Raw genomic sequence first — 15,847 nt, forward strand, 5'->3', positions numbered from 1 at the left:
TCATTCACAGTATGACCTCTAATCCCTTGATTCCTCAATTCTCTTCCAAGCCATCTCCCTTGCTCTAGTCACTTTCTCCTCTTCTCCCCATCTTGACTCACTGAAGAACCAAATAAATTCTACACTCTTCCTCTCTTGAATCTCTAGTCCCTTTATTATATCACTAATTTACACCCAATCAAACATTAGCCTTGGATCACTCCCATCGTTTGTCCTATTTGCACCTACACATTTGCTGCTGAACGAAAGTGGAGAAAAGTCACACAGCTGTTCTGACTGGGTCCACTACAAATTTATGTTATATAACCTCAACTGGGCCCTTCACAATTCTACTATAACTCCCTTATCAACTCACTATCCCACTCTCCACAAAGGCTCTTCCAAACCTTTTCATCCCTCCTCAAACCTCCCATGGATCTCCTTCCCCCCACTGGCTTAGCTGAGAACTTTGCCTCATATTTAAAAAAAATTAAGGTCATTACCTGTGAGTTTCTTCTTCTCCCCTCTTCCTCATCTCCTATCACTCAGATGCCTTCTGCCATTATCTCCTTCTTCAACCCATCTCACATGATGAAGTGGCCTCACTCCCCTTACCAAGACTCTGTACCCTCTACTTGTTCAAGCAATCCCATTCCATCCTGTTTCCTCCAACAAATTACCTCTCTGTCATCCCCACTCTTTCACTTATTTTCAATCTGTCCTTCTCTACTGGCTCCTTTCCTACTTACTAACTATAAGTATGTCCATGTCTCCTCTAACCAGAAAAAAACCCTCATTTGACCCTTCCATCTCTGCTATCATCCAATATCTCTTCTGCCTTTTGTAGCTAAACTCCTTGAAAAGGCCATCTACAATTGGCAGTCTTTGATTACTCTCTCCTCCTAGACACCCTCTCCTCATTATGTGAAATGGACAGGTCTTTATGACTCTAAACAAATGGTAGAGTGGGAGGGGTCTCTTCTGGAATTGGGGGCAGGATTGTTGCTTTGCCCATATTCAGATCTGAGATGCAGTCCTGGGCAGCAGTCCCAGGGCAAGGAGGAGCACTAGCACACCACAGCTTGTGGCCACAGTGAAGCAGAGACCCTCCTCACAGTTCCAGGGCAGAAAAGAATGCTTGTGATCACTCACAGACCAGAGCACAAGCCAGGAGAGAAGTAAACACCTCTCCTTAGATCATACCACCTTGAAAGAACTGAAAAATTACAGGTCCCTAGAAGTATCTCTGAAAACAGCTGCACAAAACGCCTGAAGCTTGGGACAGTACATCCTCCACACTAGAAGCAGAGCCCTACTTTAACAGTTAAAAATCAAGTAATAGGCTGGGAAAATGAGCAAACAACAGAAAAAAAAATCTGACCACAGAAAGTTACTATGGTGAAAAGGAAGATCAAAACATACACTCAGAAGATAACAAAGTCAAAGCTCCAACATCCAGAGCCTCCGAGAAAAGTACGAATTGTCTCAGGCCATGGAAGAGCTCAAAAAGATTTTGAAAATCAAGTAAGAGAGGTAGAAGAAAAATTGGGAAGAGAAATGAGAGTGATGCAAGAAAATCACAGAAAAAAGGTCAACAGCTTGGTAAAGGAAACACAGAAAATACTGAAGAAAATAACATCTTACAAAACAGAATAGGCCAAATGGTAAAAGAGGTACAAAAAGCCAATGAGAAGAAGAATGCATTAAAAGCTGGCTAAATGGAAAAAGAGGCCCAAAAATTCACTGAAGAAAAAAACTCCTTAAAAAGTAAGATTGGCCCAAATGGAAAAGGAAGTCCAAAAGCTCACTGAAGAAAATATTTCCTTAAAAATTAGAATGGAGCAAATGGAAGCTAATGATTTTATGAGAAATTTTTTAAAAACTATAAAACAAAACCAAAAGAATAAAAAAAAGTAGAAGAGAATGTGAAATATCTCACTGGAAAAACAACTGACCTGGAAAATAGATCCAGGAGAGAGAATTTTAAAATTATTGGACTACCTGAAAGCCATGATCAAAAAAAAGAGCCATCATCTTTTGAGAAATTATCAAGGAAAACTGCCCTGATATTTTAGAACCAGAGGGTAAAACAGAAATAGAAAGAATCCACCTATCATCTCCTGAAAGATATCCCAAAATGAAAACTCCCAGGAATACTATAGCCAAATTCCAGAGCTCCCAGATCAAGGAGAAAATATTGCAAGCAGCCAGAAAAAAACAATTCAAGTGTCGTGGAACCACAGTCAGAATAACATAAGATTTAGCAGCTTCTACATTAAAGGATCAGAGGGCTTGGAATTACATTCTGAGGGGCAAAGGAGCTAGGATTACAGCCAAGAATCACCTACCTAGCAAAACTGGATATAATCCTTCAGGGGGAAAAAATGACCTTTAGTGAAATAGAGAACTTTCAAGCATTCTTGATGAAAAGACCAGAGCTGAATAGGAAATTAGACTTTCAAATACTAGACTTAAGAGAACCATAAGGAGGAAAGGGAAATCATAAGGGACTTAATAAGGTTAAAGCTGTTTACGTCCCTACATGGAAAGATGATACTGGTAACTCATAAGAACTTTCTCATATAGAGGGCACAGGTGTTAGTTAAATATGAAGGGATGATATCTAAAAAAATAAAATTGAGGGGTGAGAGAAGAATGTACTGGGAGAAAGGAAAAGGGAGAGGTAGGTAATTTAGGGTAAATTATCTCACATGAAAGAGGCAAAAAACAAAAGCTTTTACAGTGGAGGGAAAGGGAGGGAGTTAGGGGGAAGGAGTGTACCTTACTCTCATCAGAATTGGCTTAAAGAAGGAATAACATAAACACTCAATTGAGCATAGAAATCTATCTTACCCCACAAGAAAGTAAGAAGGGAAGAAGATAAGAGAATAAGAGAAGGGATGATAGAAGTGAGGGCAGATTGGGGGAGGGGGTAGTTAGAAGTAAAACACTTTTGAGGAGGAACAGGGTGAAAGGAGAACAAGAATAGAATAAACGAGGCAGGGAATAGGATGAAGGGAAATACAGTTAGCAATAGTAACTGAAAAAAATTTGAAGTAAGTTTCTCTGATAAAGACCTTATTTCTTTTCTTTTCTTTTCTTTTCTTCTTTTTTTTGTGCTTCTTGGTGAGACAAGCAGGGTTAAGTGGTTTGGCCAGGGTCATACAGCTAGTAAGTGCCAAGTGTCTGAGGCTGGATTTGAACTCAGGTCCTCCTGACTCCAAGGCCAAAGCTCTAACCACTGCACCACCTAGCTGCCCCATTTCTAGGCCTCATTTCTCAAACATACAGAAAAATGAATCAAATTTATAAAAATAAGAGGCATTCTCCAATTGGTAAATGATCAAAAGATATGAACAATTTTCAGATGAAGTAATCAAAGCTAGCTATAGCCATATGAAAAAATGCTCTAACTCACTACTGATTGGAGAAATGCAAATTAATTCTGAGGTACTACTTCATACCTATTAGATTGGCTAATGGGACAGAAAAGGAAAATGACCAATATTGGAAGAGATGTGAAAAAAATGAGACAGTAATGCACCTTTGGTGGAGTTATGAACTGATTCAACCATTTCTGTAGAGTAATTTGGAACTATGTCCAAAGGGCTATAAAACCACGTATACCCCCTTACCCAGCAATGCCACTACTAGGTCTGTATCCCAAAAAAGATGGAAAAAAAACCAACAAAAAGGAAAAGGACCTATGTACAAAAATATTTACAGCATTTCTGGTGGCCAAGAATTGGAAATTGAGGAAGGTCTACCAATTGAGGAATGGCTGAACAAATTGTGGTATGTGATTATGATGGGATACTAGTGCTATAAGAAATGATAAGCAGGATGCTCTCAGAAATACCTGGAAAGATTTATATGAGCTGATGCAAAATGAAATGTACTGGGTACAAAGTAACAGCAATATTGTGGGGTGACCAACTGTGAATGACTTAGCTATTCTCAGCAATACAATGATCAAAGACAACTCTGAAGGACTTATGATGAAAAATGCTAACCATTCCCAGAGAAAGAACTGATAGCATCTGAATACTGACTGAAATATATTTTTTTACTTTATTTTTCTTGAGGATTTTTTTTTTTTTGGTCTATGTTTTCTTTCACAAGAAGACCATTAGGAAATGTTTTGCATGACTACACATGTATAACCTATATTGAATTGTTTGCCTTTCTCAATGCATGGGGGGAAGGAGAGAATTTGGAACTCAAAGTTTTAAAAACGAATGTTAAAAATTGTTTTTCCAATCCACTCTCCATTCAGCCACTAAAATGATGTCACCTCACCCCCTTTACTCTATTCTAAAAACTCCAGAGACTTCATATTTGCCTCCAGGAGCAAATACAAAATGCTCTGTTTAGCATTCAAAATCCTTCATAACCTAACTCCCTCCTACCTTTCCAGTCTTTCTACATCTTACTCTCAAACACTTAACCTTTGATCTAATGACACTGGCCTCCTGCTGTTCCAGGAACAAGACATTTCATCTCTTGGCTCTGGGTATTTTCTCTGGCTGTCCCTCCTTGTAGGAATGTTTTCCCTCCTCTGCTCCAACTACCAATCTCCTCGGCTTCCTTTAAGTCCCAACTAACCACCTTCCACAGCAAGCCTCCCCTAAACAATCATAATTCCAGTCCCTTCCTTGCATTAATTATTTACTATTTATTCAGTATATAGTTTACTTTGTATATGCAAATTGTCTCTTCCATTAGATTAATAGCTCCTTGAGGGCAGGAATTGTCTTTTGCCTCTTTGGGTATCCCCAGAATTTAGCACAGTGCCTGGCACAAAGCAGGTGTCTAATAAACATTTACTGAATTGAAATGAATTACATGAGATGAACTCAATCTCAGAAGAACTTTCCCCAGACTGGGGAATTTAGAAGGCTAATGGAATGCCTTCTTCTCACAACTTTTTCTTACCTTGCCCTTTTCTATCCAAAAGGGTAGAGACTCAAATCCAAATCTGTTTCCTTTTTAATCTGTTCCTTACTATTTCAATAATACTTTAAATCCGTTCTTAGATAAAGATAAAATTTATGATTATTTTCATCTTTATTTGCTGCAAATGGAATGTAAATGGAAGGAGAGATGAAGGAAATTCAAATCGTGTCATGATGACCAAAGATTTCAAGTCTTTGGGCTAGACAAACTGATGATTTTTAATAAATGATCTCTTTCTTAAAATTCTCAAAAAGCCTGAATTTAAAACTGGATAAGGTTTTCCTTTTCCTTTGGGCTGAAAGCCAGTTAATTGTTATAACAAGGTGTGGCTGCTCAGACACCGGAACTGCCAGCAAGACACGAGCCTCTCAAGGGATGGAAAAGAGTAGAGGTGTGACTAGGGGGAAAAGCCTCAAGGCAGGAGATTAGTGAGATCAAAGACGACTCAACCCCCCCTTTTTCAAAAAGGAAATGGAAAGTTCTCCTCTGCCAAATTCTACTCCCCCAGCAACACCAGTAAATTACATAAATTAGGTGGTTCGGGAGTTGTAGTCTGAAAGACCAGAGTTCAAATCCAGGCCCACACACTAATTATAACCCTGTCTGTGTAAAGCCCTTAATCTCTCTGTGCCTCAGTGTCCTCATCTGTAAAACAGGGAAAATAATAGCCCTACCTCACAGGGTTGTTGTAAGGCTCAAATAAAAAAAAACCATACATAAAGCATTTTGTAAACTTCAAAGCACTTATATAAAGGCTAGCTATCATTATTATTATTATTACAATGACTATAAAGTAAATTGAAAGAATTAGGGCCATATATCCTTCAGAATTATTATGACCATGTTTAGCTTCAAAGTTTAGTTAACAGGGTTAGATACTCTAATGTAGCCTTACGGAAAGATATGGACAAGATCACAGAGGATGAAAATACAGTGATGAACTACAGAAAATGCATCGGCTAAAGGAGTACCTACACTGAGTTTGGGAAGGTGGCCCTAGTTGAAATAGGATCAACATCAAGAGAGAAGCAAGATTGGGGAGAAGAGAAGAAAGCAGGAAGAAGTAGAGAGATAAAAACAAAGTGCTTTGGACTTTTACATCAAGATACTTGAAAAACAAAACTAGAACTCTCTGAAGCCTGCAAACTTAGTTTCTACCAATTTAGCCTAATATGTTCAAGTTAGTCCACTGAAGCTAAATGTCTCCTCATTCAACCTCCAAGCCAACCCCACTGAGATGAAAAAACAACAAAGACGTCTATGGCAGCAACTATAAATATATATGTATGTGTATATCCTATATACAAAGTATGCAAATATACATGTATATGTGTATATATATTTATACATATAAACATATATATTTATGTGGTTGATATATATGATTATGTGTATAAATGTTCATATATACATACACACACCATATATACATATATACAGATATACATACAGATATATACCATTCCCCCTAGGCAGCTAGGTGGTATTGTGGGCCTTCAGTCAGGAAGACCTTAGTTCAAATCCAGCCTCAGACACTTACTACCTGTGAGACCCTGGTCAAGTCATTTAATCTGTTTGCTCTGTAAAGGAGGATAATAACAGCACCTACCTCACAGGGTTGTTGTAAGGATCAAATAACATAGCATTTGTGAAGCACACAACAACACAGTGTCTGGTGCCATATAAACACTTATTTCCTGAAGTGACATCAGAATTATCAAAGAAAGATTAATGCTTACTTAGTATACTGCAAATTCCTGTTCTTTTTGGAGGATGTTATACTTCTAAAGATACCTGAAACAGGAAAATCCGTTGAATTGGCCATTCTGAACAAAAAGAAATAACAAATGCTGGAGAGGATGAGGGAAAATAGGTTCATTAATGAATGGTTGGTAGAGTAGTGAACTGGTCCAACCATTCTGGAGAACAATCTGGAACTATGCCCAAAGGGCTATAATTCCCTTTGACCCAGCAATACCACTACTAGGTCTGTATCCCAAAGAGATTAAAGAAAAAGGAAAAAGGACCTATCTATACAAAAATATCTATAGCAGCTTTTTTTGTAGTGACAAAGAACTGGAAGTTGAAGGAATGCCCATCAACTGAGGAATGGCTGAAAAAGTTGTGGTATATGATGTGATGGAATATATTGTACTTTAAGAAATGACAAGGAGGATGCTTTCAAGAAAAACCTGGAAAGACTTACATGAACTGATACAAACTGAAATGAGCAGAACCAAAACTTTATACACAGTAACAGCAATACTGTTTGATGATCAAACTGTTAATGACTTAGCTATTCTCAGCAACATAATGATCAAAGACAATTTCCAATGACTTATGAAAAAAAATGCTATCCCTTTCCAGAGAAAGGCCTAATGGAGTCTGAATGCAAATCGAGGCATACTTTTTTTTTACTTTATTTTTCTTGCAGTTTTTTTTTTGGTCTGTGTTTTCTTTCACATTGCTGACATGGAAATGTTTTATATAACTGTACATGTATAACCTATATCAAACTGCTTGCCTTCTTAATAAAAGTAGTGAAGGTAAGGAGGAAGAGAATTTGGAACTCAGAATTTCAAAAAATGAATGTTAAAAATTGTTTTTACATGTAATTGAAAAGAATAATAAAATATTTAAAGTACAAAGAAAGTACACATAGAGAAGTAAGAAGTATAAGTGTTGGTACAGACACCTATGATGCCTACAAAACAGGGGGGAAAAAGAAGAACTTAGTTGATAGCCATGCCCACAGTAAACAAATAAATGAAAATTATGTGTAAAGACTAGGATTGATGTGAGATTGCTGTACTCATAATGTAATGTGCAATTACTTTACTTTATATTCTGAACTGTGTAATATTTGATGTGTGTGCTAAGCAGGTAGATAAACTAACAGCATCAAAAAGAAATGAATCCCTACAGAAGCACAATGACTCAGAAAACCACAAATTAACATTATCTATGTTGTACTGTAATTTTATTTATTTTCTTAAACATTTCTCAATTACATTTTATTCTGGTTCCTACTGTGCTTGGGAGTTTTGAGGAAAGCTACTTGCAGCCAGTAGGCCAACAATTTGACCTCTGCTCCAGATGATACAAGGTGTGAAACTACTTATTTAAACTTCTCAGTGCCTGAAGCAATTGCCTAAAACTTTAAGTTACAGTTGCAGGCCTGCATCAGTGAAGGGTGTTTCCCCATGGGAATGTAGAGTTCTTTATTCCAATTAAACCATGGGTCAAGCCAAAAAAAAACGAAAAAAAAAAAAAAAAAAAAACAAGCACTATGACAAGGCAGTATAATTAAATGCCTTATGAATAATACAGTCAAATACTAAAAGAATTGAAAGGACAGATCACTTTGAGCTAGATACAGAACACTTCATAGATTTTATTTAAGCTAAATCTTAAAGGATGAGTAAGGAAGAAGAGTGATATAGGGCTGGCAAGGAAGGCAGAAGTCAAACTGTGAGGCACTATGAATATCAAAGTAAGGGGTTTGGACTTAATCCTCTAAGAAACAAGAGGCCTAAGGAGGAGAAGAAAATGGTGTTTCAGGATGAAGTAACACACCACCAGCGTGCAGAATCCAAGATTATTTTCAGTGACCACTATGTATAAACTATAAGCCAAATGATAATACTCCCAGATTTCTTCTCTGCAGTATTTATTTAAAAGTAGGGTTATATTGTTTGCACGCTCCTTGCTAAGAAGGAACCATAAATTGCATCAACCAAAGTGCTCTCCCCCAAGACCAATTAGCCTCCCTACTGAACTAGAGTTTTTCCCTAAGAAATTTAATCTCTCTAGGCACAATATATACTAGCTACATTGAGCACTTCTCATTTTTTTCCTCCATACTCCCATTCTTTTAACTATTTTCCTCTCTCCTTCGTTCCAAACAAAAAACAAAAACAAAAACAAAAACAAAACCTTTGCAGCCTTCATAGACAGTAGATTTCAGGGGAACAGAAATTATTTAAGAAGTTATTGCTACAGGCAGTCAGGTGATGCAGTGGATAGAGCACCAGCCCTGAAGTCAGGAGAACTTGAATTCAAATCCAGCCTTGGACATTACCTGTGTGACCCCGGGCAAGGAAGAAGACAAAGAAGAAGACAAGAGGAAGACAAAAAACAAAGATGAAGAAGAAGTTAATGTCGCACTACAAAAGGACTCCCATTGCTTACTGAGATAAGCCAAACTTCACATCCTGATGGCATGATGGGACAATGTGAAGAGCCCCAGATCTGGAGTCACAGCGGCTGAGAGCGAGTCTCGGTTCTACCACTTACCAGTTGGGTGACCCTCATTAACAAAATCAAAGGGTTGTATGACATGACCTCTGAGGTGTCTTTCAGTTCAAATCCTATGATTTCCAAACCTTTCCAGCTAAGTAGAACCTGCCTAAGTTGCTGATCCCCTGGCATAACCCACCCAGGGTCACGTCCAAACCATGAGACACTACACTAAATAGAGGATATAGAAATTATTTTAAAACTTAAAAAATCTGATGAATAAATTCAGACATCGTTTGTCAGGAAGGGCCTTGTATTATGGTGGAAAGAACACTAGACTCAGAATCCATCGGGACCCACACCAATCACTTAGTAGCTTTGTGACCTGAGGCAGGTCAGAGTACCACAGAAATGCCAGAGTTCAAGGGGTTTTCAGCCTCAAGTATAACTGAACAGTAATCCCCTCTATACCATCCCAAACAAATGGTCATCCAATCTTTCCTTGAAGACCTTTGGTGAAGAACAGCTCACTGTACCCCACAGTCGCCCATTCAACTTGTGCAAGACTCTCTGTGGGAATCACTTAATTTCTCCAGGTCTCAGCTTTATTAGCTATAAAGTTCCCAGCTCACAGAGTTGAGAGACTCAAAACTAAAGAATGTGAAAGCCAAACAAAAATTGTAAGGTGTTACAAAAATTACTATTATGAAAACCAGAAAACATAATAACCTTTTAAAAAACTGTAGGAAATTGTAACTAACAGAAATCTGGCATATTATTTTCTTTTTTTTTTTTTAAAGGCAATTGGGGTTAAGCGACTTGCCCAGGGTCACACAGCTACTAATTGTCAAGTGTTTGGTCTGAGGCCAGATTTGAACTCCGGTCCTCCTGACTTCAGGGCCAGTGCTCTATCCACTGCGCCACCTAGCTGCCCCTCTTATTTTCAAATCTAATATTCAAAACCATAAAAATCCATGTTTACCAAAGAACTATAAAAAATTCATGCAAATTATTCGAAGCTTTGTGTAATGAAGTAAGGCAAAAGGAGATGTTACACTCTACAATTTACAGAATGTAACTGATCTTTAGGAAACTTTGCTTATTTGGACAGAGACAAGAACTAGACCTGTTAATTCATAGAACTCCCTCTACCAATGCAGGTCTGCCTCTTCTCTATAATTTACAGTCTTGTGCAAGAGTTCTTAACCTAGGGTCTGTCACCTTTTTTAAAAAAAATATTTTGGGGGCAGCTAGGTGGCGCAGTGGATAGAGCACCGGCCCTGAAGTCAGGAGGACCTGAGTTCAAATCCGGCCTCAGACCAAACACTTGACACTTACTAGCTGTGTGACCCTGGGCAAGTCACTTAATCCCTACTGCCTAAAACTTAAAAAAAAAAAAATATTTTGATAACTATTTCAATACAACTGATTTCCTCTGCAATTATGGATCATTTATTTTGTGCACTTAAAAAGCATTATTCTCAGAAGGGAACCATAGGCTTCACCTGACTGTTAAGGGAGTCTGAAAACTGTTAAAATTCTGTAGTCCTAGAGTTACCCAAACCCCTGAAGGGCTAAGTAACTTGCCCAGGGTCACACTGACAGTATATGTCAGAGGCAGGACTAATGTTTATGTTGGGGAAGGCCAAATAACACAAAAGTAAAATATAACTAACAGTGAAGAGAATAGGGGCAGCTAGGTGGCCCAGTGGATAGAGCACTGGCTCTGGATTCAGGAGGACATGAGTTCAAATCCAACCTCAGACACATAACACCAGTTGTGTGACCCTGGGCAAGTCACTTAACCCCACTGCCTAACCAAAAAAAAAAGAGTAGAGAGACAGAAAGGGAGGAGGACAGAGGGGAAGAAGAAGAAGAAAAGGAAGAAGGAGGAGGAAAGAAAGAGAAAGAGAAGTTTCAGTTGGAAAGAAAAATTATTAGCAAGGTACTGAACACTTGCCTATGGATAGATAGAAAGAAAACACTCTCCCCATCTTGAGTCCACCTCTTTCTTCTACTAACAGGACTCAAGAAAAATGCACGGATGCTATGCTGCCTTCTCTCTCTCTCTCTCTCTCTCTCTCTGTCTCTCTCTCTCTCTCTCTCTCTGTCTCTCTCTCCCCTAAGAGCTGGAAAGGAGAAAAAAAAGGTACAGGTGGAAATATCAAACTTGAGCTTCTTTGAGTCTCTGGTGTCTGCTTCTTGAACACCGCTGGTGACAGAGACTGAAGACTGAAGTGAGTCCGTCCCTACGGCCCCTGGACCTCGGCCCAGTCATCTTGCCACCCAACCTGGACTGGGGGGAGAGGGGGAAGCAATGAAGCCAAAGACGAATTGCGGACTACAGATCCGGGAGGGAAGGGGCAGTGACAGCCAACACCGGACGATCGCAAAGCTACGTCCCGGGAATCCTCCACACGCCCGCAGACGAGCCGGGCGCGAGTGACGGGCTCTCGCAGCGGGCACCCGGGCAGGTCGGGGGTCTCCCGGCGCCGCAGCACGGCCAGGGCCCGCTGGTCAGCTCACAGGCGAGCACGCCGGAGCCCGAGCCCTGGCCGCGGTGCTGGCCACGGCGAAGACGAGGATGAAGGTGGGCCCGGAGCGGAGCGCGTCAGAAGGCGGGGGTGGGGCTGGGGAGAAGCAGAGGAGGGGCCGCCCGCGGGGTCCGGCGCTCCGCTCCGCTCCCCGCACTTGGCAGGGGAAGGCCCGGCCGAGCAGGTGGAGGCGGCGGCGGCGGCGGCGGCGGCGGCGGGCAGCGCCCCCCGACTGCGCCCTCCTCCCCGCTCCCCGCTCCCTCCTCCCTCACTCACCGTGGACTCCCGCACTTGGCTGTGGAAATGCTGCTCCCGGAGGGACACCTCGTCCTCCGCTTCCATCCTCCTTCATGCCCTCCGCTCCGCCGCCCAGATCCGCCGGCACCGCGGCACCATCGCCCGCCTGGGGGCCGGGGGCTGGGGGCTGGGGGCTGGGGAGCGAGTGCGGGCCGGAGCGGGAGAGGGCGCGGGCGCGGGCGCGGGCGCGGGCACGGGCACGACAACAACAACAACCGCCGCTGCCGCCGCCGCCGCGGAAGCCGCTCGCGCTCGGGGGAGGATGGGGCGCGAGGAGGGCGGAGGAGACAGGGAGGAGAGGGAGGAGGGGAGGGAGGGGACCGTTTGGCTCCTCCCCTTCAGGGGAGGGGGAGACGTCGGAGGGGAAGCGCGCCCCGGCGCGCGTGTGCGCGTCACAGAAATGCGCCGCCTCCAACCCGAGAAAGCGGAGAACCTAGAGCAAGAGGAAAGAGGCGGGGGTGGAGTCCAGGGAGAAGGAGGAGGGGAAGATGGGTGGGGATGGGGTGTGGCCAGGGAGACGCCCCCTCCGCGGGGCGGGGTCTGACTTGGGCGGGGTGAAGCCTCTCTGGGTGGCGGGAGGGGGTGCGGCTGCCCAGCTCTTGGGAGCGGCGCAGGGAGGGTTACAGAGGGGTTGCCTTCGCCCCTGCGTTTGCGCCCCAGGTTTGGTTCATGAAAGGTTAAAGGAACTGAGAGCTGTTGTTGGCCCCCCTTCCATTTCCTGGAAAAGAATGGGGATGTCCGTAGTGTTGCTTATGTTTCAGTGGCCGGCGCTTTTGTGTCCGGGGAATTGTCCGCTTCCAGCACCCCGCTTTGCTGGCTCATCATCCCGAGCTACGCCTTTGTTTCCACATCCTCTGCAGACCCGTTGGGGGTTTTTTGTTTTTGTTTTTGGCAGTGAGGCCTAGTGGGTGGGTCCCCGGGACAAAGTAGGTGAAAGGTCAAGAACTACATCCAGAAAAGTAAGCTTTAACTTATGAATCAGGAAACATGGGCTCGGGTAGAGCTGATAAACCGACCAGAAGCAATGAAAGGGAGGTCATCAGTCTCCTCATCTGTTAAATAAAGATAACCATGTATCTGCTATGTGCCATCCCTAGAGTCACCGGGTGACCTCACCAGCAGTCAAGAGGTTACTTATCTTACAGGCGCTGTTTTGTCATTTTTAACTGATGTACTTAAGGACCCTGGACGTGTGAGAATTTTTACCAAATATGTCCAAAATTAAATAATTTTATTATAGTAGAGAGATGGAACAGGTTAGACAAGAGGAGGCAAAAAAAAAACACATAAGTCAGTACTCTACTGTAACCATTTTCTCCAAGGTCACCTATGTCCTTTCAATAAATGGAATGGCCTTGTCTCAGCTATCATTCTCTTTGCCCTCTCTGCAGCATTGGAAACTATGGACTGCCCCCTCTTTCTTGCTTCTGTAAAATTATGCATTGCATATACCAAAATAGTCATAGCCCCATTTTATGTGGTAACGGAGAACTAGAAATAAAACTGGTGAATGAATCAACAAACTGTGAAATGTGGATGCACTGGAATATTTTTGGGCAGTTAAGAAATGAATGAGAAATTCAGAAAAACCTGGGAAGATTTGTATGAATGGATGCCAAGTAAAAAGCAGAATTAGGAGAACAATATGCACAATGACTACAATAATGTAAATGAAGAACAACATGAACATTGACTAGAATAATGTAAATGAAAAGGCTATATAGCTTATTGCCTCCACTTTCTCACCTCCTACTCAACCCTTGCAATCTGGATTCAGTCCTGAACACTGAAATGAAACTGCTGTCTCCGTGATCACCAATAATCTCTTTATTGCTAAATCCAGTGGCCTTTTTCCAGTAATTATCCTTGGTGCCTTTTCTGCACCTGACACTTGACAACCCCGTCCTTCTTGATACTGTCTCCTCCCTGAGTTTCAAGACACTGCTCAGTCATGGTTCTCTTCTTACCTGTATGACCTGTATATCTTGTATGACCAATCCTTCTTAGTCTCCTTGACAGGTCATCATTCATGTCTTGTCTCTTATGCATGGGTGTAACCCAGGGCTTGGCCCTGGGCTCTCTCTTATGTCTATTTCTTTCTTTTACCTAGTTTCTCTCTTGGTGAGCACATCAGTTTTTCATTCAACTATCATTTCTATGCAGATGACTCTCAAATATACATATTAAGACTTCATTTCATTCCTGAACTTTAGTTCCACACCTCTGAATGCTAGTATCTCAAAGTTAAGATGCCTAAAACAAATCTCATTTTCTCTCCTAAACCCATCCCTCTTCTTAATTTTCCTATTTCTTTGGAGGGCACTGCCATTGTTCCAATTATCCAAATTCATAATCTCAATTTTTCACTCTCACTTACCATCCATATACAATCAGTTGTTATCCAAAGAAGATAAAAGAGCTGTATTGTGGCTTTCCTAACCCAAAGCACAGAAGGGTAGGCAGCAAAACAAAGCTGAGGCTAGAAGCTGGGGATTTTAAGGCACATTCCAATAAAATTCCAAAATGGGAAGTGGAGGCATGACCCCAGGGATATGTGATCAGCCAATCAGAGGATGAGAAGATGGGTCTACATTCCCACCTTTCATCAGGACAGCCAATCTCAAGCTTTGGCTCTAACACAACTATATCTATCCTTCACTCTTTACGGCCTAACATTCCATCTAGTCTCCTTTAGCCCCTTCACACGTTTGCATAGGGGTCATGAGGACATTCCCCACTCCCTTGGCAGCATACCCACTAAGGAGAAAAAATCATTTACAGAAAAGGGTACATCATCAAAAAAGTCTGGAGACAATCATTCTTCTAAAGACTGCCTTGCATGGTTTGGGGGTTCTGCTTTCACCACCCTTTGCTTTCTTTTAACTCTGTGCTAAAGGCTTTCTGCAGTTTAGCTCTACTCCTGAAGATGGTGGTTGTCACCCTCTGCTTTCTCTCTGCTGAACTACTTAGTCAGCAGTTCAATTGTTCTCCAACACAGTGGTCTCCAAACTTTTTTATCAGGCACCACTGCTGGTAAAATAATTTTGCGTATTCACCCTCAATATATGTGTAATTACTTATTCATAATTATATTCATTTACTACTATACTTATACTAAAAATATATTTTAAAAGGTAAGATAAAGATGAAATATTTGAGCCTTGAGTCAAAGAGAGTCCCTAGAGTCTATTAAGAAGGAAAGAAATGCTTGCTTCGGCAGCACATATACTAAAATTGGAACGATACAGAGAAGATTAGCATGGCCCCTGCGCAAGGATGACATGCAAATTCGTGAAGCGTTCCATATTTTTGGGGGCAGCTAGGTGGCACAGCGGATAGAGCACCAGCCCTGAAGTCAGGAGGACCTGAGTTCAAATTCGGCCTCAGACCAAACACTTGACACTTACTAGCTGTGTGACCCTGGGCAAGTCACTTAACCCCAATTGTCTAAATAAATAAATAAAATAAAGTTGTTTAAAATAAAATAAAATAAATTTGGGAGCTGTGTGGAGGATGAATTTGCCTAGAGAGAGGCTAGAGGTAGGGAGACCAAAGAACAAGCTATAGCAATAGTCCAAGCAAAAGGTGATGAGGTTCTGAACTAGAGTGGTGGCTATGTCTGATGGAAAGTGAATTGAGAAGAAATGCATATACAATAACAACAATATTGTAAAGACAAACAACTTTGAAAAGACTGAAGAACTCTGATCTATACAATGACCTACCAAAATTCTAGAGGACCCGTGATGAAACATAGTATCCACCTCCAGATAGAGAAGTGATGGATTCCGAGTACATAGTGAACTTTTTTTTTTTTTGGACATGACCACGTGGGAATTTGT

The 15,847-nt window shown here is 41.6% G+C and overlaps 1 protein-coding gene and 1 non-coding gene across 3 annotated transcripts in view; one reads left to right on the forward strand and one right to left on the reverse strand.

Annotated features, from left to right (window-relative positions):
- The window catches only part of LMBR1 (limb development membrane protein 1), a 180,539-nt gene extending 168,429 nt beyond the window's left edge, over positions 1-12,110 (reverse strand). For both annotated transcript variants that reach the window (XM_027841033.1, XM_027841032.1), the window contains exon 1: positions 11,985-12,110. In XM_027841033.1, coding sequence (XP_027696834.1) covers positions 11,985-12,050 — 66 coding nt within the window. In that variant the 5' untranslated portion in view covers positions 12,051-12,110. The remainder of the gene's footprint in view (positions 1-11,984) is intronic.
- A 3,099-nt stretch (positions 12,111-15,209) lies between these two features.
- On the forward strand, positions 15,210-15,316 carry LOC114027191. Its single transcript, XR_003567221.1, has one exon. It is a non-coding gene; the product is annotated as a U6 spliceosomal RNA (small nuclear RNA).
- The last annotated feature ends 531 nt before the right edge of the window (positions 15,317-15,847 follow it).

The sequence above is a fragment of the Vombatus ursinus genome, unplaced genomic scaffold, assembly GCF_900497805.2.
Source record: "Vombatus ursinus unplaced genomic scaffold, bare-nosed wombat genome assembly UNPS02014852.1, whole genome shotgun sequence".
In the NCBI taxonomy this organism is placed as follows: Eukaryota; Metazoa; Chordata; class Mammalia; order Diprotodontia; family Vombatidae; genus Vombatus; species Vombatus ursinus.